The sequence below is a fragment of the Acanthopagrus latus genome, chromosome 15 (genome assembly GCF_904848185.1).
Source record: "Acanthopagrus latus isolate v.2019 chromosome 15, fAcaLat1.1, whole genome shotgun sequence".
NCBI classification, from domain to species: Eukaryota; Metazoa; Chordata; class Actinopteri; order Spariformes; family Sparidae; genus Acanthopagrus; species Acanthopagrus latus.
Genome location: NC_051053.1, coordinates 7,341,823 through 7,367,786, shown reverse-complemented (window position 1 = coordinate 7,367,786; position 25,964 = coordinate 7,341,823). Strand labels below are relative to the sequence as shown.

At 43.2% G+C, this 25,964-nt stretch overlaps 1 protein-coding gene across 6 annotated transcripts; it reads left to right on the top strand.

Moving 5' to 3' along the window:
- The first annotated feature begins 10 nt into the window (after nt 1-10).
- Nucleotides 11-25,964, top strand: ldb1a (LIM domain binding 1a). 6 transcript variants are annotated; one of them, XM_037122953.1, is made up of 16 exons: nt 11-150; nt 1,338-1,424; nt 2,800-2,918; nt 4,183-4,307; nt 4,775-4,852; nt 8,229-8,329; nt 19,564-19,666; nt 20,060-20,104; nt 20,329-20,404; nt 21,314-21,416; nt 21,756-21,928; nt 22,017-22,139; nt 22,229-22,306; nt 22,416-22,539; nt 22,739-22,887; nt 24,722-25,964. In XM_037122953.1, the coding sequence occupies exons 6-16, from the start codon at nt 8,302-8,304 to the stop codon at nt 24,773-24,775; spliced, it is 1,056 nt and encodes a 351-aa protein (XP_036978848.1). In that variant the 5' UTR covers nt 11-150; nt 1,338-1,424; nt 2,800-2,918; nt 4,183-4,307; nt 4,775-4,852; nt 8,229-8,301; the 3' UTR covers nt 24,776-25,964. The 6 variants fall into 6 exon arrangements, with proteins under 6 accessions (XP_036978848.1, XP_036978846.1, XP_036978844.1 ...); XM_037122951.1 differs by lacking the exon at nt 24,722-25,964 and adding an exon at nt 23,835-24,715 and having other exon boundaries at nt 22,739-22,881; XM_037122949.1 differs by lacking the exon at nt 24,722-25,964 and adding an exon at nt 23,835-24,715.

Below are 25,964 nucleotides of genomic sequence, written 5' to 3'. Positions count from 1 at the left end.
TCCAGGAGCTCTGTGCTGCCGAGCGGTGGCCGACTGTTTTACTTTTTAACTGAGGACACACATGCACAGCAGGCACACAAGCGATGTTAATGTTCACATTTTGTCTTTATTTTAACAACAGGGTACGAACCATCACTTGGAGTCATGCAGGTGAGAAGTTACAGTATGAGATAAACTTGATAAATCACTTGATACAAATATGAGCTATGGTTGGGTTAAACCGCTTGCTCCAATCATGCCAAAGTTAGTCTAGAAACATCGACGGAAAATCAATGAATAGCCCCTCAGTAACTGTAATTGATATATAGTTAACTGACTCAAGTTGATAATGTTTTTGTTTTACTGTTAAAGGTGCAAGATGTAGTTTTTTTTGGGAAGGCATTTTTAATTAGAAGAGAACGATATTCATTGACTAATCCATTTGTATGCCTAAATAAGCTGAATAAACATACTTTTTGTCTTTGTAACTGAATAAACCAAATGAAAAACAAAACAAGTGAACCATGAAGGACAACACAGTTTCATAATGTGTTTATATGTGGCAGACCCTGCCACCTTTCTAGCTTCAAACAGTGTTCTGGGGACCTTATGTTCCTCTGAGAACAGCTTGTTTATTTATTTATCAAAGAAATACATATTTGAGTTTACTGAGTTTGTATTGTTAAATCATTAATGCTGTAAATATTAAAATTCTGAGTTTGAATCTCCTCCCCCAAACTACATAGTGCCCCTTTAACAAACAAATGCTTTCTATACCATTAAACAATTGTTTATTGTAAAGTTAAAACTGATGTTTAGAATACTTTGTAAATAGTTAACCTTTACAATTGTTGAAAGAGTATATTAGAAAGCATTTCACTGTTTGTTGCAGTTGATAGCTGTTAAACAAGGTTTAGTGAATACATTTTATATTCATGAATGATGGTTATTATAAAGTGTAACCAATTAACCAGCACAAATGTTAAATGTTGGATTGATCAGGATATCAAGCAAAATGCCAAATATATGCTGGTTCTTGATCAACAAATAAGATGACAAATGTTCGCTATCTCTGTTTTTACTATTATAATAAATGTAGTATTTTAGAATTTTGGATAAAACAAGACATTTGAGGACATCATCTTGGGCTCTAGGAAATAATGGGTTTTAAATAGATGATATATCCGGGATTAGCTAAATGAAATACTCAATGAACAAAATGATATGAAAATAATTGTTACAAGGAGTCCTAATGTGAATTTGAACACTTGAGAGGCTGTTGTTTGTGTTGCAGTTGTAGCAGACTCCATTGGAAGGCGAAATATGTAGGTTTCTGATGTTTTGCCTCCCATATATAGCGACAGATATGGAGCAGCAGAGCCGTCAGACGGAGTCACCTTACAGCGCAATGCAATCCAGTGTGTTACAACTCTTCCAGGAATATGGTAACACTAGAAGGGACACAGTATGAGAAACATGCACACTTGACAACAACACACACAGAAACATGCGATGTTACAAGTCATTTCTCTCCTTAAGAGTCTTGACCATGTAAAAAGCAGATGATTGTCACTTGACATAGTGGTTGAAATTACCTAAATACAACAATTCAGATATAGCTACCTACCTTTATTTATATTATTATGAATTGTCTTTAATATCTATTTGTTTTAGTAACTAACTTTGTTACTTGTGTTTTAGGGGAAACATTGCTCTAATGATGTGCTATGAGTGGCATCACATAGGTTGCTGCTGTCTTCTGAGAGTAAGATTCAGGATCAGAGACCTTTAGTTTTGCAGTTTATTTTTGCTTCAGTGCAGGAGCAAAGAAAACTCAAACTGGATGGGAATAAAAATCATTTTGTGGTGACAAAAGTTAAGTAAAAGGCTGACACCCCTCAAAAATTCAAGGAAAACATAAAACCAACCTGTATTTCAGAGCACAAATTTGTTGCCATTTTTGACAGGACAGTTCTGTTGGCTGTGCATAAACTAGTTTCTTGGTTCTTTCCATATTTGGCAGTTTCGCTCCCACAGTTTTAGTCTAATTGCTTGTGCTTTCACTGTCCTTGGAAACAGGGAAGTAAAGAGGCCTCTTCAGGACTGAAGCACTCTTATGTTGTTCTGCAGAAGTGAAAAAACACCATTTAGGTGGAGTTCTCTGCCCTCTGAACTGATGTGTGTCCTGTGCCATGCTGAAATGACACATGCTTTCTGACAGGAAACATGTTAACACTGTAAAGTTTTTCTCACATTTTCTCACACTGTTGAGTCAAACAGTGGCAGTCATAGTGTTCACGCGAGAGTTTTTGTTTCAAGCACACTGTGTTAATATCATGATGGGTAAATTTAATGGGACTCTTGCATAAACGTTGAAGTGAATATATCAGCTGCATAATATAACCTAATCAGATTCTGATTTTTTTGTGTGTTCTTATGTGTTAAAAAAAAATCTAAATTACAAACAAACTTTCAGGTTAAAACAGGGCTAAGAAACTTGTGAAAAAATCCCACATTCATCTTCTTGCTGATACAGGAATTTAATGCACAGGGGGTGACATTTTACTGCCTTACATGGCCTGGTATGACCAGCAGCTCGCAGTGGTCAGTGTTAGTAGATAGAAGAGAGTTTCTGAGTTGGTTTGAATATTTCTCTGTAATTATACATTTCAGCTTCAGGAGGCGCTGTTCAGTTATATAGACTGTCTTGAATATTCTGCCCCTGGAAACACACTTTTATTTTGAACAATGCTGACCACGAATTATGTTCTTTTTGCACATCTTAACCTGAAAATCAATATGACATTCTTTGTCTTCCAGGAGCCGAATGAATCCATCCCAAAAGACCATTTTTGGACTGAGACAGAGTGTCCTATCATTTATGCCTGATGAAGCTGATGAAGACTCTGAGAAGAGGCGACAGCTCTGGAAAAAATGTAGTAAGTGAACCTTGAGTTAAGTTTTTTTGGGTCCAATTCTCTGGATTAGATGTTATAAAATATACTTGGAGCAAGCCACATGCAGAAAGACATTTTCAAAAGGGAATATCACTCTGTGACTAACTGAAATCACACTGAGAAGAAAAATTGTTTTCCCTCAGAGCTGCGGAGGTAAATTAAATAAAGGACATTGATGGATTCCTTTTTGTTACCGGGTGTAATACACGAAGGGAAGGTACGAGTAGTGAACAAGCAGACAGGCTGTGAAACACAGAGGTGGGGATTAAATTGGGTCAAATACAAAAGTGGGGGTGATATGTTCCTCGGTAGGATCGGTACTGCATGGCACAGAAAAGCCATGGGCTATTCCCTGTGTCCCACAGGTAGAAATGGATTAGAGGTGAGCACAGCCACAACCACATACACACACACTGTGGTCTACCATTGTGCCGTGTGTGTGTGTGTCACCATTTGACAAATCAAATGTCATTTATTTCAGCTGCGTGAAGAATTAAATCGCTTCTGTGTAATCACCCACTGTCATTTGCTAAGCCGGAAAGTCTGGCTCTTCGGTGAACTCATGCACGCGTTGTGCTAAATTTGAAAAAGCGTACTTGTTGCCGAGCGGCGTCCAAACAACAGACGCTCCAGATTACAGACCTGCTGCAGTGCACTTTTGTGACGGCGTGCTGTATATTTTCTGGCTTCCATCCAGGAATCCCTCAGGCAGCAATTATGAGTCTCACTGATCAATTTTGTCCCTTGCTGCCTTTCATTTGAACATGAATTTCCTATGAAGAGCAAGGCAGTTTGAGTTATCTGTCACAGCGAATAATATTTATATCAAAACAATGCTAGCCTAGTGGTTGGGAAAGACTTTTGACCCCAGATGGCTCTTGATGGGTGTGGATGTATGGGGAAAAAATGTACATTGCTTAGCACGAAAGCACTAAGCGGCTGTTGTGCAGTCTTTTGGGTAGAACAAGTATCAAGTAAGACGTGGTCAGAAGTAGAACAAGTAACACCAGGTAGATTTGTGGGAGAAGTTTTTCATATTTATTATTTATATCTAAATGTTTTTGTTTTTTTTTGTTTAGTTTTCTTCTACTGAAGTTGTCAACACTATTCGTATTCTGTCAGAATTGTCGTTTGCAGTGTTTCACATCATCCCTGTCCTGCATGATTTGAATCAATATTTCATGTTGAAGTAACTCCCCTTTTCTTGATGCTGTCAGTCTCCTGCCATCTTTTTTCACATTTACAGCAGGATGAACTTCCTCGGCGTCACGTTCCCGAGGTAGTCTGGAAGGCACGACTGGCCCAGGCATGCGTGCCTCTCGTTACCTGTCAGGTCCAGATGAACCCAGTGCCGCTCACGTCTCCTCTTTGGTACGTCGCATGCTGTGTGTGCCGTGCATCTGTCGGAGCCGACGGACTAGCAAGCCTCATCTGTGTGTGAGAGATGGAGAATGAGAGGAACGCACCACTGTGCCCCAACACACTTCCTAACTGCTACCTACCACTGCTCTGCCGTTGCCATGGATACAGTGCCCTCTCTCCCCCTCTCTCCTCTCTCTCGCGGTGGGTATGGAGGGATGGGGCTGGAGAGGAGTGAGGAGAGGAGAAGAGAAGTGGCTCTGGCTGCTGCCTCTGCGTCATATTCATACCAGTGCAGCTGAGAGCCCCCCCCCTTCTCCCCCCCTCCTCCTTCCTTCCTTCCTTCCTTCCCTCCTTCCTTCCTTCCTTCTCATCATCCAATTTGCACACTGCTAGATCTCCCCCCCCCCCTCCATTTGTGTCTCCTATCTGCATCTGCTGATCACAGTCTCCCTCTCTCTCTCTCTCCGCTGGCGCAGCTTGGTTTCATCTGCGTGGCTGACCCAGGCGGACTTTTTTTTTTTTCGAGCGAGCGTGGGCGCAGAAGAAAGACAAAGGTAAGCGTCGCGATGGAGGATGTTTAAGAGTGTTTGTCTGTGTGAGAGAGTGTAGAGAAGAGAGAAAATAAAGGAGAGGAAGAGGAGTCGGGGGGGGGGGGGGCATCAGAACAGCTGCAAGACAAAAGACCGAGAGGTAAGCGTTGATGGCATCAACTCACCTGAGATAACAAGCATGCCACCCGGAGCCTATTGAGGATTTTTGTAGGGGATTTTAAGACGACACAGTGTTGTCAGCGCACGTGAGCAAGTGTTCGTCTGCTGTCAGAAGGACAACATGCTAAGAGTGCATTTGTGCGTGATAGTGAGCCAGGCAGTTAGTGCGTCTGTGAGCAGTCACTTTGCTGTCTGTCACACAGTGTTATGGTGCCGCTGCATGTTCCCACAGCAGAGACAAGGAGGCGAACAGAGGGGGGAACTTCATTATTCACAGAGCGCTTTCGGAGCGATGTGCCGATGTGTTGACAGAGCGGGAACCTCTGTATCCGCAAGAGTAGGAGAGTAAGGGGAAGAGAGGATGGAGAGCGTGCCTGACAGTGCAGTCAGTGGTAAAGTGCTCAGCTTCAAAGCCTAATCGCTCCTGGAAACAGAAGCCATTTCCCAAATCACATTCACGCACCCCTCCTCTGTTTTCTTCTCCCTGGCTCTTATCTCCTCTGTTCCCTTCTGTTGCAGCGCCGGGGATGCCGCTCTGTATCTCTCGCATCTGCCTTTGTTCCAGAGTTCACCATTTTACAGTAGCAGAATCTTCTGTAAATGTCAAAACCCGACTTACAAAGGCGCACAAAGGGTCGAGTGGTGACAGAACAGCGGCGTGAGATGAGAGGACTCCGAGAGAGAGAGGGAGAAAGAGCTTGTTGAAACAGAGAGAGACAAAAAAAAAGTGTGTGAAGGGGAAATGAAAAGACGGGGGGAGAAGACAAGTAAGGGGAAAAGAAGAGGAGGCCCGCAGGGTTATTCATTGTGTCTCGGTCCTGAGAACAGTGTCTGACACCGTGTATGACATTTAACTGTGATGCGTCTGCCAGTGCGCTGGTGTATGGGGATTGTGCCTGTCAGCTTTCGTTTCAGCCGAGACAGTTGTTTGTCTTTTGTTAGTATATTGGTTGTGAGTGACTCTGAGGTTGTTACACAAGGCTTGAACCCACTCGGGGGGGCTCCTTTAGTGCAGGAGATACATGGATATACTAGACTGGTGGTTTAATGGAGCCCCGCGTGCCTGTCAGATGAACCAGAGTGCCCCTTAATACTCGCAATCCGTCACATCACAGGAACATCGCGTTTCGTTATAAATGCAAGCATTTCAATGTATTTTCAACCAGATAGTATTTAACACTAATAACTATATAAAATATAGATATATGGATATTTTTACAACATTTTTATAAATATTACTTAACAATTGTCATTTGCACTAGTTAGACTGAAAGAAGCATAATATTTACTCATCCATCCATGACTTTTAGCCATTGGTACACTTTATCCTCTATTTTAGCATTTTCACATTTTTTCAGTTTCTTTTAGCCAACTAAGCCAACAATTTATCCATTACTTTTAGCTTTACTTTTGCAACTGTTTTTAGCTACTGGAACAGGTCATGCATTAGTTTAGCTTTACACCAATTTTTAATCACATTTACTTCTATATTTAAACCTTGTATCCATTACTTTTTTAGCCAGCCATTTTCATCAATAATAATTTCATTGGGCTCCTCATAGCTAACCATTTCAACCACCTATCTGCTACTTTTAGCTAACTATTTCAGCCATTTATTTGTTTCTTTTTAGCTAGCTAGGCCTACTTCAACCATTTAGCTATGGCTAAATGTTTAGTGATGGCTAATAGCAGAGGCTACTTTTGAGCTATTTGTTTCAACAATTTATCCATTGCTTTTAGCTAAATAATTTAACATTCATTCATTATTTTTAAGCTAACTAGGCCTATTTCAACATAGTTTCGATAACTGCCACCTGCCCATTCTTGAACTAGTTTTTATAGAGTTTAAAGAAGTAGTTCATGAACAGCTGACACAATATGAGATTTATTCAAAAAGGAATTAGATCATATTATCTATTTAATCAAATTAGCTGCTCTACAATCTTTCAAGGTAACCAATGGCAGCTGTAAAGTTACCTTCTGGGCCGCCATTTTTGTTGAGCGACAGTTGAATGTACTGGCAGTCTGTTAAGACTGAAGCTCTATTTGCACTGTTTTCTGCATTCAGTCCCACTGACTCAATGACATGGCTCAGTCTGTTATCCATCTGACAGGATCAGGTACACGAGCAACAAAGACATCCAGCTCATGGGAGTCAGTTATGCGCCCGTGTGTTTGTGTAGCGAAGTGTGAGATTATGAGATTATTGGCTCGGAGAGCGGGCTCGCTCGAGCCAAGAGAAGTTACGGGATGGACGGGAAGGGAAACCAGAGACATGGTGGAGGGAAAGGAAATGAAACAAAATCACATCAGGCCGCGTCAAGCTGCAGAAAAGGTCAAGGTAATACCAACAGGGTGAGGAGATTAAATTGACAGAGTGAAGTAAGATTAAAAAGCCAGGAAAGAGAGGGAAGAGGCAGAGGCCGCTGGGCAAACAGTCGGCAGTCACACTGTTTACATGCAGCTCCTGTTGGGTGTGAGCGCGTGCACATTGGTGCGTGCGCGCACTTTCCTGCCTCCCATGGGTCTCCAGTGTCCCCGCGCTCCAGGTGGGCTTTGCATTTTTAATCGATACTGTCTGTAGTGATTAACACCAGGCTTCTCTCGGCAGTGGAAAAACAGAAGGAAGCAGCGAGAGAGGGAGACAGAAAGAGAGATGGAAATCTGTCATCCACGAGGCAGGGTGTGTGAGTGAGTGTGTGTCTGTGCGTGTGTGTTTGTTCGGCAGTAATGACCCTCTGCCTCTGGGCTCCTACTGAGTATGTTTATCTCCCACAGCAGCGCAGGGCAAAAAATGGACGATGCATCACTGCCACACACACACACACACCATGTGCATTTTCTTCCTTTTCCTCTCCTTTGCTCTAATTGCCTCCCTCTTGCATTCTCCCTTTCACACACACACACACACACACACAGACACACACACACAGACACACACACAGTCCCTCGCCTGATTCCATATAACTTACTCCAGTCTCGCATACCGTAAAGGCTCTTTCTTCCCATTTCACTCCTCTCTCATTTTCCCTCCCACTTGTGTTGCAATATGCCCATTAATGATGCAGCTAGAGCAGCACTGCCAACTTCCTGCCTCTGACAGAGAGAGAGAGAGAGAGAGAGAGAGAGAGAGAGAGGAGTGTAGTTGTGCTGTACATGCCCTGCTTTGTACCACTCCCTCTAATCTCTCCACCCCTCCGTCCGTGTTGTTTTTCCTCAGAGTTAGCCCATGCGAGCAGCGTGTGGACTGAGTGCAGCTGTTTCGTTCCGAGCGGAGCCCAACATGTGAGAAGATGTCTGTTGGAGGTTGCGCTTGTCCCGGTGAGTGCCCGCTCTCACTCTTTCTCCCTCTCCCTTTGCCTCTCGTCTCCCTCTTTCCGTGCTCAGTGGTGCTGTCAGAGAGATGACTTATGTAAAAGTGCTGCAAAGCCGCCTAGGGCCAACTGTGCGAGTGCGAGTTATGTTTGTGCGGGGCGCATGTGTGTGTTGGACGGAGCCGTGCTACACTCTCGACACATGTCCTAAAACAAGGTTATGGACTGAGGCTACCACACTTTAGGATTGAGTTGTTCAGCAGACCCTCTCAGTCACGCTAGCTTGCTGTGCAGCGGATCAATGGCTCTTTGAGTTTTGCCACATACACAGAGAGTGAGATATCAATAAGCACTTCTTTTCACTCTCTTTCTCTGTCTGACCACTGAAAGCCTGCTTTTGATTGTTTCTGCTCTCACATATCCAGAAGTGTTGGCGGATACCACAGCTTATTGTCCCGGGAATTGTTTTTTTCATATTTGTGCCATGGGTCAGGAGTGAATGGGACAGAAGTACTTGGCTTTACTAAAGCTGGTCTCTCTAGATGAGTTGAAACCCATTAATGATGGCGCTCATCAAGGGGGCACTATGCAAAACTCCGTAGAGAAGAAACTGAGGCTCGGAATTTGAATATTTACATTATTAATGAGGTGATAATACAAATCAGAAATATTTAATTTTGTCCATTACTGAATAAACAAGCTGTTCTCAGAGGAAAATAAGGTCCCCAGAACAGTTTGAATCTAGAACGGTGGCAGGGTCCGCCACATATAAACAAAGCAAAACAGTCTGACACTGTGTTGTCCTTTAAGGTCAGTTTGACAATTAGCTTTTTTCAGTTACACATACAAAGAGAGTTTGTTTATTTAGTTTGTTTCAGCATAAAAAAGATCTTTGTCTTGTGATTAAAACGTCCTCCCCAAAAAACTACATAGTGTACCTTAAATGAATTTGCTTGGAGTTCAGCTGCTAATGACAGCTCTCTGCCACTGCGACCTCCTGCCTGCTTGCATTTTTTGTGACTCCTTAGATAAAGGTTACATAAAAGATGGTTCACTTATTGTCACTCGGCTTTCCACGCTCTGCTCTCATGCTACCGTGTCAGAGCAAGAGGAGGGAAGATCTAGTTCAGTCTGTCTGTACATGTCAGTCTTTGGCAGGCAAAAATGTTTTGCCAGCTTTTATCCGGTAGATCTTGTAATCTGTTCTCTCCCATGGAGTGTTTGATCCTTTTTTTGACTTAGGAGCAATTTCTCTTTAACGATACCCCCAGTGAGAGCAGGCGGGCTACAGAGACGGTTGCCTTGTGCACAGTGACAGCCTCGTGGTGCCAGGGGACGGGCTCTGTGAAGAACAAGGGAGCAAGTAACAGACAGAAATTGAATCGTAGCGTCTTCTCAGGGGGATCTAAGAGTGGACAGATTGAATTAGGGTGTCAGTATCGTTTTAATGGGGCTGTTTTGATTCATTGGTAGTCGGCTATCAGATGGAATAAAATTAGAAAAGGCCTCCGCTTGATGTTTTCCCCTCAGATGTTTCCTCCTCTCCGCTATCTTGATTCCTCTCTCTCCTGTAGTTTTCCAGTTTCTCTCCCTCCTTCGTTCCCTCTGTTGACAGACTTAAGTGTGCAGCAGAAACTTTTTAATGACATCCACATGTTTATGAAGGATGTACGGGGCAAAGAGGTAGGAAACCAGAGAGGTCCGCCATGTGCAGGTTTACACATGCAGGCATGCGTGCAGATGTACAGCATGCATGCACACTTGCACACCTTCACAAAGGAGCCTGCTGGGACAAGTTTAGGCTGGTGGATCTCACAGATAACCACCGAGCAACATTGATCAACACCGGTTTCTCTCTCCCTTTCCGTGCCTGCGCTGTAAATCGTTACATTCGAAAGGCTGGTTTGTTTATATTCCTCTCCGATGGCGGACTGGAAGATCCTCCCCATCCTTTGTGTGTGAATCTGCATTGGAAAAACAAATCCTCTCTGATTCTGACATCGCTCTCCCCTCTCATCTGGTCTTTGTTTCGTTATTAGGTCAGAGCATTGTAGAAGAGAGGAATCTCAACAGAGCATATTTGCATGTGACAGAATGCGAGCCATAATAAAGGACGGACTCCTCATGTCTTTCTCTTTCAGTGACATCCTGCTGTTGTTGTGACTTTGCTGGTGAATCAGCCTTTTTAGGGCTTTGTTCCCCACATGAAGGAGATCCGTCCTAACACAGTGGAGCCAATCACATCCTTTGTTCCAACTAAATGGTAAAAATAGATTGCCTGTGAGCTGAAGATGGCCCCCCCCCACTCTCACATGCACCCACTCAAGCATGCGCTCCCCTCTGCTCACCCATCTCACTCCAACCCCTCCCTCCCATTTCTGCCTTCCTCATCTCTCACTCTCCCCCTCTTCCTCTTTCACCCTCTCTCCCCCTTTCCCTCCCTCTCTGTCACTCCCGCATCCCTCGCTCACTGCCTTTTGCAGTAGCAGCGGTGTTACCTCATGCAGAAAGTCACATGGCTCCTGATTGGAGAAAAGTGACTTAAGGCAGAGCCAAGATGGCAGCCAAACAGCCAGGGCTTTTTTGATTACCGTTACACAACAACACGACTGGCTCGGCTTTATCTCACTGCACTGAAAGCCTGTGCCTCTCTTTCTTTTCCTCTTCAGTTCTTCACTTCTTCCCTTCTCCTCATCCCCCTCCTCTCCCCACCCTAGTGAGTCTCTCAGATCTTGTTTGCTAGATCAAAATGGCTGTGTGTGCAGAGGCAGAGAGAAAGAAGGAATGCGTGGGAGACAGAGATGCTGGGGAGTCAGAGAGATGGAGGGGGGTGCAGAGTGGAGAAGAGCTGTAGTGATGTCACATCTGCTGCAGGCCGACAGGATGGCAGAGGAAAGCTGCCATGTGCCACACGGCCGGGAGGAGGCAGAGGATGGGGAGAACACTAAACGTGTGGGAAGGAAAATGTTTTTTTGTTTTTTTTCCCTATCAAAGCACACCTTTATTTGTGAGGGATGTGCAAGCCGCAGTCTTTAAAACATGAAAGCATGTTCAGTGCTGAGGCAGAAGCTGGCAGTTACAGTGCTCAGATGGTAGCAGAGCTGAAAACAGAGGGTACGAGGACAGGCGCAGAGTTGTTTGAAAGCTGTCTGCCATAGCTCTGTGCCACCCGTGTGTACGTGCAAGTGTGTAGGTTCAAAAGGCTTACAGGTGTACGTATAGCTACAAATCATTAACCGGATTCATAGTTTTTGGGTTTTTTTTTAGACTTAATAAAAGTATTTTGAATTAACAACCTAATTGCCAGAATCGACTGAATGTTGACAGTCTAATGTTGCTGCAAATCATGGATATGTTGAAACTTTACATTTCTTTAGGTTCTATTTTTTGATTTAAGTTGCAACAACATGGTCATGGTCAAGTTAGGCTGAAGCACAAAAACCACTTGGTAAGGGCTAGGAACAGATCATGACGGGCTTTTTGTTGCTGCAAACACGGCTGGAGATGTCCTGTCTTCCTGTCAAAAATATCTGTTGCTTGTCACCAGAAATGCGACTGGAAATTGTTCCAAGATCTCCTTAAAAATATCCAGTGGCTTAACACTTACAAACTGTTTACAAATGAAAGCTGCTGTAAGTGTTATTTTTCGTTTTGACTAACTATCTGTCCATATTGCAGTTAGCATTGCCCTCCCTTTTATTGACGTCACCACATGACGTCACCACATGTGATGCCAGACATTGCAGAAAAACCTCTGCATGTTCACAAGCAGACAGGACCGCCTCTTCATGGAGTCCTCTGTCCTGATTGGATGACGTGGGCAGGGATACCAGAACATTTATTTTCCATTTAACTGCATACATGGGTGGAGGGGAGACATGGGTTACCGGCCAAATACTATATAACAGTGATTACTGTTGGAATATAGAGCCATTTAACACTTACTTTAATGCAAAAATATCACTTACAGCAGTGTGAACGTACCAGTGGTCTGCAAAAACGTTAATTGCCACATTTTATCCTGGCCCAACCAGCCTCTGGTTGATGAGATGAATTGTTCAAAGAGAATAAGCGTGGCGCATTGACAGTCTTGACAGTCTCAAGGGAAGTGTTGATATTTTCAAGCTGCCGAAAAAGGATTCAGAGAAGTGCCTCATGAAACTGAGAATCAGAGCACCGAGGCTTGAATTGATGAGGTCGGCAGGTGGATCTGTACATGGAATTAGCGGCAGACTGACTCATTAGGCTGACAGAGTCGGTGTTTGAGACGTGGCATTGAAACAAGGGTTATTTGAATGAAGGGCTTCATGTTGCGAATTAGAACGAGTGTCCACGCTCCAGTGAAATCAAGTGCTGTGTCATGGTTGTTTCATTATTCACAATCTGTGGAGCGGCTCCAAGATCAGTCCCTAAATAACACTGTCACTGCAGTCTCTGGTGTTCAGTTTAAGAGCAGACATTAAAACTGAGCTGTGCAGCATTATCTTTTAAATCCTTTTTACATCACATTATAGATTTGAATCTGGGTTAGACATTTTTCCAGGACACAGCGAGAGAAGCTACAAAAATGACCAAGTTTTAGTTAAAACAGCACCTCGGGGATTGGCTAATTCCCCCCTGCACTCAGAACATTGACCTCTATCACTGCAATCGCCACAACAGCAACCCTCGCCTACCAGCTTTCTGTCGGTTATCCTTCAATTTATCTCGAACACATGCGGTTCAACTTCCTCCTGTCAAGCCACAGCAGCATCCTCTGGGCGCAGTCCGTGTTCGCTCTGTCTGCTGCCTTGTTGCTATCACTACCAGTCAGGTGTCACGACAGTTTCCCTGACAGTTTTGTGCCTCTGCTGTGGCGTTTAGAAAAGCGGCAACAGGAATCTGAACATGCCGCTCAACAGCGCTGTCTTCAGATTTTTCCCTCCGCCGCGTCACTATCTCTGTCAGACGCTTGCAGAACAGCAAAAAACAGACACGGTGCATCTTCGGAAAAATGCTTTCAGGGCAAATAATGAAAAAAATCAGATCTATTTGATGTTTTTCTGTATTAGCAGCTAAAATGTCACTTCCCTCGACTATGCATGGAAGGCATTTTACTGTATACGCACTCTAACGCTGCATAAAAATAGCACATGTAAAGTGGCCTTCGGAGCTGGGTATCTATAAATACAAGAGGGCACATCACATCTTGTGTCGTAGAAGGCCAGTTTTCCGGTGACCAAAAATAGGACTTAGCTCTTCGTTTATGTGACTGCCGTGTTCTGATGAAGCCTTTAATTTTATCGCTGCCTGCTAGGTACCCTGTCTATGTGCATACTCAATGTGACTCCTGCTGAATACAGATGAAATCAATTCTCGGAACTGAAACACTCCCGCAGCGATGCATGCAGTATCCCATATTTTTGTGCCACATAATCCCCACTTCCATTCGGCCCGTCTTTAATAGCTTTATATAATGATAATATCGGCTAGTAGTAAAATATAAGCCTATTGTGCATGGGAAAGATACTCATTGTTATAATCATGGACAGGGCACACAAAGCTAAAGATGGGGTTACATGATAATAATGGAAATGTAAATTATGAATATTTAAATCATCTTCCTTTTTTGGGCTAGGGCATCTCTGTGGCACAGCACTCATGGTCAGGTTCATGATTTCATTTTGGGTAAATTCTCGAATAGGTTTACATGCTGTAATGCTCAAATAACACATGAGTGTTTCGTGTTTCAGGAGCAGTGTTTTCTGTGGGAGAGAGGAGCTTCTGATGGCATACACTCTGACTTTTTTTTATTTTTCCAGATCTTTTACATGCACAGGACCTCTGTGAAACACTGAGCAGAGAGAGAGGGGGGAAAAATTAAAAAGCATCAAAGGTGTCCTCTTGAATCTTGAATTTGGCCATATTGCAATTTCAGTGATGTTTTGATGAATTGTTCAGCCCTAATATTAGTTTGAAGGGGCCATTTCTGTGTTGTGCTGGAAGCGGGTCGTTAGTTAATGATAACGGACTCCAATTCTAAACTAATCTCAGCTGCTGTTGCTTTTTGTTAGCAGAGCCAAGAGACCCACTGAGACGAGGCGTAAGGTCGCGTCCTATGAACTGTCATAGAAAATCCAACCTTCACAAAGAAATACACAGTCCAGCAGCATTAAACCACTTAAACAACATGTCAACTGGCTTGTTCAGGCAACTGAGAGAGATGGGAAAAGTCTCATTTTTCATGTCAAGTTACAATCAGCTCACATACAGTAAATAAAAATATAATTTACACATGTGAAACGCTACAAACGTTACATAGAGCCCCCTGTTATGAAACCATAGTGGTGAATAGGGCCCAGTATGCACTCCTAGATACAGTTCATTCTTTTGTATTCTGCCCTTTTGAGTAGCATGAGGAAGATGTTTGCAGCTTTTGCCAGCAGAGGGAGGTGCTGTTCTATCACATGTCTCCTGGTGTCAGTCCATCAACACTGCACAGACAGCAGGCTGGGGAATCATCCTAGATCTGGGCCTGTGTTAGAACAAAAAGCTTTGGTCTTTTCTTTTATTCCCTCCTGTAGCTGCTTCATAATTTATGTTCTGTCGTAACTACAAAGGCAGCTCTGTAGATATGAACACAGTTAATTTACCTGAAAATCCTTTTGGGTTGTTTCTTTTTTTTCCCAGAGTTTAACCAAGTGATGCAGCATGCAGCATTTTAGCTGAACAATGCTGGTACCAGAATGGGTTCCACTCGGGATGGGACAATCTGATGAGACGAAAAATGTACTCCAGCTGTTGTTAGGACAAGAAATTCCAGGTCCATGCAGTGACATGAATTGTTCGATTCTGTTTAAAAGACGCAAAACATGATTCGAGAGAAGATATTTTTGATCTGATGGTGCAGCGGATACTGTTTGTGCATCTCTGCTCGATCTCTGTCTGACGTGTTCTTTATGCGCTTAGAGTGACTGGTGCGGCTCAGATGTGTTTACTGTCTCACTGAATTGCATTTGTCCACGTCTCCCTGCCGCACTTCTTGCTTATATAATTCTACAAACATGACTGGCAGCTCAAGTGAAAGCCTTGACAAATTGAGCTTTAAAAGCACTTTAAGACCGCAAAAGGTCCTCCAGCCTTCAGATGTATTGCTTGTAAACATTGGAGTGGTTATTGATTAAAAGTGAAGCGGCAGATTATACCCTTACATAATCTGAGGCTATGACAGGCTCAGGACTGCGGTCTAAAGGATTTGAGTCATCAGCCAAGTCAATCATTTTTCATAAGCTGTAACAAAGTTGGTTTGAATTATTAACTAGTTGTTGTGTTAGCATGAGCAGAATGTTTGAATCACACCTAATGAGGGATATGTGACCTCGATCAGGCAGTTTACTTCTCATTTCGGGATTGTTAAAGTCAGGATGTACTGTACAGGAGTGGATGACCAGCGCTAGTCCACATAGTTCCAGCCCCGGTAAATCAAGTTCGTCATGACTTAATTCCTCAGGGCTGATTATTCCTCATGAATTAGGTTTTACAGCCCTGACCATACAAAGCTTTTAGAATTGCACCAGCTCGGAAGAATGTCCTTAGACTCCCTGGGACATAATCCCGCCAGTTTTTTTGGTCTGCGGTTGAACACAATGACCAAATCAATTCAGCCTGGGCGATGACTGATGTTTCTTGCACCGCCATATCTGATACAGACTTCCCTAAATCTAAACTAACTTGCGGAACCACGAGAACAAGCCAGAGAGGTCCGATGGTTTCTGCTGAGTAGATGTTTAATGTGCTCTGGGAAAATCCTTAAATAGGTGTCACTTTTGAATTTATGGCCATCTGAATGATAAAGTCATAAATCTGACAGCGGAGTAATTGGTCGTATCTAAAGGCATGTCTGCAGCTGGGTAAAGTAACCAAGCACATTTACTCAAGCACCCACTTTGAGGTACTCTTTTACATTAAGGCCTATTTGATATCTTTAGTTACTAGTTACTTTTCAGACAATATAACCAACAAACACATTATGAATTAATATTATGGATCAAGATTAATCCCTTGATGAAATTCACAAGCCACCAGGAAGTATAAACAGTCATAATAAACCCCCTCCTGCTGCAACATTAAAGAAATTAATCATTATTATTCTACATTATAAATAACTATTATTCTGACTCTTGCTGTCCCCATCTTTGTATTTTCTTCTCATATCCTCATGTTTATTCATTTATTTTTATTGAACCAAGGAGGCATGAAGATGAAGTCTTTGTTGTTATTTGTTCTCTTGTGTCTCTTGTGACTTATGCAGTGGAATAAGAGTAGGTTAATCCCTCCCTCCTGTTAATCTGTGACCTTTTAATGCATATTATAACCACACCCTTGTCTCTGTTTCACGTGAATGCCAATAAAACAAATCTCATCAAAATAAAGTATTAAAATCATTATTTTCAGTACTTTTACCTTAAAGTATACTTTGCAGCTGGTTTGGACTGAGTTGCTGATACTGAATATACAAAGTGTGATGCTGCAGAGTTGAATATGTTTTGCCGGCTGTAAAAACTGTACTTAGGGATGCAGTAGGCTGAAAGGTGTTCCTCTCTCATAGAGGACCCACCTTGTGCCACTGTGGGTCCCGCTGGTGCACACATGGGTCCCGGACAAGACAAACCGGGGCCCCTGTGAGGGAGGCAGGGCCGTGGGTTGGGCCGTGTCTGTCCCGGTCTGTGAGTCGGGATGGGCGGAGGAGCCTGGAGGAGGCGGAGCCTTTGTTTGTTCGTGTCTCGGCTGGCAGGAACAAAGGGTCCTGTAGTAGTAGTAGATAGGTAGCACCGTCCACCACACAGATGACATTTAAAACGTTTAGTCGGGGATTGCACTTTGACAGAAACCAGGGGAACTAGTTGGAGTGTTTTACTGCCCGCCGCTTGCCGCCTTCTTTGGGATCCTCGGACTGCATTCTCACCGGTCGGAGCTGGAGCTCTCACCATCCAGCCGCTCCGGCTAGCAGCGAGGCTAGGTGGCTAGAAACACCGAGCGGAGGTGTTGGGCAACACCGCGATTCGGTGGACCTTTCTCTGCAGGTAACTCAAACTTAAAGCCGCCACACTTCAGCAGCAACACCGCTTCATGATAAGCCGCCGAAACTGGTTTTAAACATGCACGGTAATTAATGAGTGGACGGCGTCGTTAAGGGGAGTTAGCAACTAGCTAGGTTTTAATAGTTTAGCAATGGCAACCGTCCCCTGCAAACGCTCACTGAATGCGGCCCTGCGGTTCAGTTGACGCCTGGTCCTGTGTGCCAAAGTGAATGCTGTCGTGTTGCTAAATGTCGGCTGTGCATGCACACAGTCAGAGCAATACGTTGACCCCAGTGTGCTGTGCAAGTATGTGTGTTCGCACATTGCTCTGGATGGTTTATTGGCTGAGGGCCAGCCTCTGGATGCTGCTCCATTGTTTGCAGTGAACAGTTTGGGCGGTCTAAACTGGACCAAAGAGCCACTATTTAAAGTTAGCCTTTGTTTGAGTGGTTATGCAAGTGATTTTAATCAGACTCTCCTCTCTAAAGGATGCAGGAGTCATTCATCTCTATTTGTCATATGGGCCCCCAACTCAAGATGTGATGCCTGGTCCGTGAAATTAGATGTTTATGTCAGTGTGGGTCCTCCTGCCTGGCCTCTTGTTAGGGTGCGTGTTGCTGTTCATGCAAGGTTAAATAAATACATGTGTCAGCAGTTTGCAGGGTGTGAATGCACAATGTGTGGTAAGAAATTAAGATATCTCCATGTATTTGTCGCAGCCGAATTTGTTTTCTGCACAATGTGCATCAAATTGAACGACTTGGGTTTGAATGCTGTCTGGGGCTGATGACTGGTGGTGTTGGCAGGGGTGCTCCCATAGGTCAGAGAACCATTGTTGGGTGCTCCTGAGCAGGTTCACCCCCATCGTAATGGGGAGGAGAGGATGACCTGCCATGACTCCCGCGTGTATGCCAATGCAAGGAATAAAAGGGCGAGAGTAAATGAAGGCGGGGTTGTTCCAGGAGCCTACATCGGAGTTCACGGATGCATTCTTTCTGCCTCAATCTGTCCCAGCCAGTATTTGTCGAGCACTCTGCCTGTGGGGTTCATCAAAAGTGATGTGGAAAGCTTAAAAGATGGAGCTTAGTGAGGTTTGATCCTGCATTAGAGTGGCCCATGTTGGATGTTCATGTCCCCCCCACCCCCCTGCCGGGTTTAATTTGATACAATCGCCATTTTATATGCCAGGCTGACAGTGACCGACTGTTGTGTATAAATTGTGCCTTACAAAATTAATATTGTGCTGCCTTCAGGTGCCTGTTGGGAATATCAGATTTACAAGCAGTGCTCACATAAACAACATTACAGAGGGGGCTAATACCCGAGCAGACAGGATTTTCTAATATCTCAAAGCTGCCAGTATCTATTCGCTCTATTATGAATGTATCGCCCCTTCATGAAATTGCTCTAGCTGACTTAATGTTTGTCTTTATCTGTGCTGAAAAGTGGGCTAAAAAAGTGGGCCAACTGTAGGGTGGTTGTGATGGGCCAGACTGGGTCAAATTTCCAAGGGTTGTTTTTCTTCAGACATCCTAGTCAGCCGCTGCCTGCTTGGGTATAAAACATCTTGGGTTGGCCCTAATTACATGCAGCCGCTGTCTGTGTGAGGTCTGCTGAGTAGAGATGCAGAATAGATTTCTCAGAGTCCTGAATTGTTTTGAGAATGAATGGCTTATCTGGGCAGACAAGGGTTAACAACAGCCAGGCTAGCGAGTGGGGGGATGGGTGGTAGAGGCAACTAAAGGGGGAGACACACATACACACACAGTGCAGTGCATGGTTGGTATCTCATGGGGCTGTATGCAGAGAAGAGGGTTCACTATAATGGTACAAGAACACAAAGAACATACCAAGGCACTTCCTGTGTTTGTATCCACCAATTTCACTGATTGTTTTCTCAGATTTCTGCAGGCTAATAAATATTCCCTTCCCCCCACCCCCCACGATGATTTGTTTTCTTGTCCATTTACCAGATTGAAGACGCATTAGATAATGAAAGCAGCAGGAAATTGTTTTGGCAGTGGGCTTTTTATTTGAGCAAATCTCAACAAAATCATCCAACATTAGATTACTTAGATGATGCTGTGATTTGAATGAGCTAAATCTAAAGTAATCTAAATCTCCTCTAAGTCTCTGCTCTTTTTTTTCTTCTCCTCCTCCTCTGCTGTGTGCTTGTGTGCAGGCTGTTCGTCAAAGTCATTCAAGCTGTACTCTCCTAAGGAGCCCCCCAACGGCGGCAGCTTTCCCCCCTTCCACCCAGGCGCTATGCTGGACAGAGATGTGGGGTAAGTCTGGGTTATACTGTCAGAAGGAAAAGACTTCTAAAACTAGGGCATCTTTCGAATTAATGTAGTATTTTGAAAATAGAATTTATTACCTTCATGATGTCTCATTTTACTTAACTAGGAGCTGAAATTACAACAAATGTATTTTTAGGTGCTGATTATTTTTATAAATGAAGTTTTTTAATGATATTTTATAGTGGAGCATTTTCCACTAATTTCACTGTTTGATCACTTCATCTTAGATAGTGACAATGGAATAAACTCTCGGATAAATGTTTAGAGGTCATGATATATGATATATCTGAAAAAAGGTATTAAAGATACATTTGCATGATGTTATTTGTGTTTCTTTGAAACAGGTTGCTAATATTTCTATTTTTTCATTCCTCCTAGGCCTACACCCATGTACCCCCCATCATACATGGAGCCTGGAATGGGGTGAGTACGCTGACACCTGAAAAGTGAATTTACAGTTTTGTTTTGAAAAAAATTAAAAAGTGTTGAAGCTATGTGTTTTTGTGTTATAAGATGTATTCATTATATTTACCTGATATTGACTTAACTTTGGGACTGCCTAATACAATTTGTTAAAACTGTGGGTGAAGAAAAGCCACTGATGTTACTTGGACAGCGGTGTTGAATTCCCCTGTTTTGTGTTTCAGGAGACCCACACCGTACGGGAACCAGACAGATTACCGGATATATGAGCTGAACAAAAGGCTACAGAATTGGACAGAGGTGCGAGTCACTTCCTCATTCACACAGGCGGCGATAAGAACTCGACACCAAATTGTTGTTGTACAGATACACAGCATGAGTGTTTCATTTTCAAGTTGGTTCTGGTTACAGTCCATTGTCTGCTGCAGCTCCTGTGAACTACTTACTGCCGCCATGTCTCCAGATTTTCCCTCCCAGCTGCTGTTTATGTGTAGCTAACCATGCTAGGGATTTTGTGAGAAATTAAGCCTGAGAACTCACTGACTTAATTTACATTCAGGCTCTAATAGGATTATCTGATCAACCTGGCTAAAACGTAATTGGAGTGCCAACTGTTTATATGCCCGAGTGCACAGCTGAGTAGATGTTGTGAGTCATGCTTTTTATATGCACATAACAAAAAATACATGCACATTAGCCTGATTAGGCCAACAGTTTTATGTCCAACAAAACTGCTAATGTCTAAAAAGTAGCATGTCTGATTCAGGAAGTTAATCCCTTCAACTGTGTTCTTCTTCGCCGCACAGTTTCTATTTCTTAAGAGCCCCAGGCATTTATGTGGATGACTATACAAAGCACTCACATGTTCTTACATATTTTGCAAACTTTCAGTGGTTCACAAATGAAGAGTCTATTGACCATATTGTAGGGAAGAAGATAAGTTAGATGGTCTGGGTTGTGGAAGTGGTAAAGTTGGGGAACCCAGAGCTTCTGCTTCTTCTTTTTTAGTGGTATTACTACATTCACTATGTTTGTTTATACATGTAGTCTTATGTAACTTCCTCACCTCTTTATAGCAAACACAGCCCCTGTTAGTCTTGATATGTAACTATTATAACAGAGAACATTTAGCATCTATTCTACTTCCTTTCCTGCAATAGACTTGGATGCCATCTAACGTAAGTGTAACCATGGTTTTTCTTTTTTCAGGACTGTGACAATCTCTGGTGGGATGCCTTTACTACAGAGTTTTTTGAGGATGATGCCATGCTCACCATCACTTTCTGTCTGGAAGATGGACCCAAACGATATAGTAAGAAATTCTTTATAAAGAAAATTATTGGTTCTTTTTTTATTTTTGATAATTTTCTGTACATGATTTGTATATCCTGTCTTTAAAGTTCAATGTGCTTTATGTTATTTTGTTTTATTTTATATTTAATTACACGCTTAGTAACACTTGAGCATGTTATTCAACGATAAGGACTGGCTGTCAGTGGCATTGTGTATATCCTTAATGTTCTATATTAAGTTTATTCTGTCATGTCTGTGTGATTCCACTGTCCTCATGTGGGTGATTTTGATTTGACTGTGTTGATCATCTGTAGGTATTAATTTGGTTTATTGATTACATTATTATTTTCACCTGCAGCCATTGGCCGGACGTTGATTCCACGGTACTTTCGAAGTATTTTTGAAGGGGGCGCCACTGAGCTGTTCTATGTTTTGAAGCATCCAAAAGAATCCTTCCACAGTAACTTTGTGTCTCTCGACTGTGACCAGTGCACCATGGTGACCCAAAACGGCAAACCTATGTTCACACAGGTACAGTTAATTATTTTTGGATGAAAAATGTGTAGCCTTCCATCTACTTTTTGTTCCTGTTTCACTTTTATTTCTCTCTTGTAATAAGGTTTGTGTGGAGGGCCGCCTGTACCTAGAGTTCATGTTTGATGACATGATGAGGATCAAGACGTGGCACTTCAGCATCAGACAACACAGAGAGGTCCTACCGAGGAGCATTTTGGCTATGCATGTGAGTTGTAGCTGAAAAAACACGCACGTATTCAAATCCACAAACTATACATGCAGTTATTTATCTCAATGCTTTTAACCCAATCACAGGATCCCCAGATGCTCGACCAGCTGGCTAAAAATATCACCAGATGTGGGCTGTCCAACTCCACACTCAACTACCTCCGTGTAAGCAAATTTCGTGTTTGACCACTCCCTCACGTAACCTCAGCTACACATGCAACAAGCTGCTAACACACCTACATGCCTCTTGGGTCCCTCTCTTTCTTTCCTAAAGCTATGTGTGATATTGGAGCCCATGCAAGAGTTGATGTCCCGGCATAAGACCTACAGCTTGAGCCCGAGAGACTGCCTGAAGACCTGCCTCTTCCAAAAGTGGCAAAGAATGGTAGCACCTCCAGGTAACACACACACCTTTCTGAAATTTCCCACAGAATTTATTGCATGGTTGCCCTGACAGTCATAAAGCTATGGAGAACTCATAAACAAATCAAGATGAAATTGTGTGACCTTGTCTGCAACAAGCCTGGAGACAACTGATTTATAGAGATTTAAAAACTTAATTTATGATGAATATCTTACCCATTTGTCAACTTGCAGCTGAGCCAGCCAGACAAGCTCCAAACAAGCGGCGGAAAAGGAAGGTGTCTGGTGGAAGCACCGTGAGCTCTGGCGGAGGCAGCAATAACAACAGCAACAGTAAAAAGAAGAGTCCAGCCAACAGCTTTTCACTCTCCAGCCAGGTACCTGTAAGCATTACATCTACTTGACCTCTATCTGCACCACCCAGGTTCAGCTGAGCAAGGGATGGAAGAATAGGACAGAGGGTGGAGGGGCTGGAAAGAAAGACAAGGAGGTTAGAGAATTATATGCGAGTGTAAGGGGGATAGCTGGGGCTGTTAGTTTGTTTAGAAGTAGTTGTAGCAACAGGCCAGGGTAGAGATAGTGTCTGGAGGTGGGGTTTGGGGTGATGTAGGGGTTGATTTCTGTAATACTACTAAGAATGAGTAGATTTAGTTAGCAGACCCCCTGATGTGAACCAGTGATGGGCAGTCCCTGGTCCTCTGGGGCCACAGGTTTATGGGTTTATATAGACAAGGTACACATGGCCTCCATCTCTATGCAATATATTTTGGGGTAGGGTTTACTTGCTCTGATCTCCAGTGGGACAGTTAGGTTTCTCTCTAAATCTGCTGTGTCAGCCTGCTTTAAGAGTTACCACTAAGTCTATCAGAGCGCACGATTCACACAGCACTGCGGTCTTTGCTTATTTGGTTGCTTGATTGAGCGAACGAGACCCGAGGTGGAATGAAAACCCCCCCCTGATGCAGCACTCAAGGATCAGGGATGCCCACTGCTGGCCAGTAGGGAGGGCCCTTGACCCTGGTTCTCGGAACAGGGGCAGGGAGTCAGGGCCACATGGACTACTGAACTGTCATTGTCCTGATGTGATTGGGTTCAGAATGAGAGGACACTTAATTCCTCAAGATTTTAACACTTGGTCCCTAAAACCTAGCTTGAATTACCACTTCTAATGCATTTCAGTAGTTAAATTCATTTGTAACGCCAAGTTAGATTGCAACTAGACAGTAGGCAGAAAAACGCTACAGTTACATCTCGTCCGTGCAGCCAGTCATTCCGCGCACCCCCCTGTATTATGGGGATAATATGTACCGGCCCTTGCTGTCCCCTTTAGGACGTGATGATGGTGGGAGAGCCCACACTGATGGGAGGGGAGTTTGGTGACGAGGACGAGCGTCTGATCACGCGGCTGGAGAACACGCAGTTCGATGGGGCGAATGGCCTGGAGGATGAGGACAGTTTCAACAGCTCGCCTGCACTGGGGGCACATTCGCCCTGGAACAACAAGGCTCCCTCCAGTCAGGAGAGCAAGAATGACAACTCCCAGTCGTCCCAGTAGAGCGCTGTGGTCCCAGCCAGCCCCTTTTTCAATGCTTAAAAAAAAAACCTACTGGGACCCACCTGAGCCAACACACTAGCGAGAGGAGTCAGGGAGGGAGGCCTCGAGCACTTTTGTTCAATTAACTTTTGTTTGTTTTGTTCCCTTAACGTTATTTTGAAGACAAAAGGAGAGTGGTCAGGGAAAGGGATAATAGCTGATGGACTGGTAAAAGCTCTGTGCTGTCACATGAAGGACAGTGTCGGCAGAATCCCACTCGCTCCCTCACATTGTTGCACATGATCAGTGGTGCTCAGCCTTGGCCCTTGTCTGCTCGGCTCCAGTCAGTCCTCTTAGAGGTGTGGTGAGACTGGCGGGGTGGCGGTGTGTGCGAATGTGTGTTTACCCCCCCATCATTGCTCACCACAGCGTTTGAGCCAAAGTTGTCAGAGTGCTCGCCATGGCGGTCCATGTCAGTGGGTTCTTGTTCCAACCTCGGGTCTCTCGGGCGTGCGTTTTCCTTCGACGAGGCACCTCGTTGTTTCTGTTGTGCTCATGTCACAGGGAAGAAATGCTTAGCTTTTATTTAACTTATTTTTTTGCAGGCTGCAGAGAACTGTGTGCACTCTTAGTATCAAAATTCAACGTTCGGTTTTTAAAAACTCAATCATTTGTTTTTGTAGGACCTGGTTGGAACAAAAACCTGTACAGTGCCGGAGCTTGAGGACCGGAGTTGAGAACCACTACGCTAAATCTTAAACACACACACACACCCACCACACACAAACACTGAAACACTCACATACACATCCATACACCCAGACCATGCACACACTTACACATATACTCACCTACAACTACAGCATAAAACATTGAGGTACTGGAGAGAGGTGGTACGCAGCATGTCTGGACCAGAGCACCAGACGCTACAGAAGTGTGTTTTCATTTTCTATGTTTTAGACTTGTTTTGAATTTTCTTTTTTTATTTTTGTAAACAATTTCTAAAAAATAAACAGATTAAAACAAGCAAGCAAACAAAAACACCCCAGAATATTCTTTGCACTGTTTTCCACTATTAACTCCAATCTATTTTTCTTATGAATTGACGGTGTATTTTTTTTTTCTTTTCTATTATTGCTAATGTAAGAACTGTAAAACATCTGAAACCTGCAGTATATTAATGTATAAGTATTGCTGTTAGATCATTCTTATTGTGATGGTAATAACTTTCATGTAAGTCTGTGCTTGATATAATGTCATCCATCTGTGTCAGACATCACGCTGTCACCAGGTCCATTGGCTTCAGTGCTAGAAAACGGGTTGGGGAGAACGAGGCTAGTGTTTTTAATACTGTACTACATCTTGTTTGATGTGAGTCCAAAGCAGCACACTGGAAACCACTTTCCCTGCTAAATTTCCATCAAGCGCCTGGTTTGGATCTGTTGACTTGTCATTGCAGAACTGTTTGCTTTGTCTTGAAATCTCTATCTGGGGGTCCTCTCTTCAGCCAACATAGAAACAGAAAACAAATTTGCTACTCAAAAATATTTTAAAAAAACAAGTTTTGACAGGATTGTAAAATAAGAAAAAAAAAAGACTTTTGTATTAACTTAAGTTTCCCAGAAATGTTTTTAATCACAATTAAGAAAGCTGCAGACCAAGGAGCTACATGTAAAGATTCTTTAGATATTGATTACACTGTGCTGTTTTATGTTTTATGAAGAATCATTTTGTTGGCTTTACTCCTCATGTTTGTGTCTGTGCTTGTATATTTTTAGGTAGTAATTTCTGTAAAAGTTATTCTATGTATTCCTCCCTAGATCTATGAGAAACTCAATCTAATGTAAAGAGATGAAAAGCCTCTTAAAAGTTTTTTTAAACGTGATTTTTAATGGTACAATCACTGATAAAAGAATTTTGCCCTCA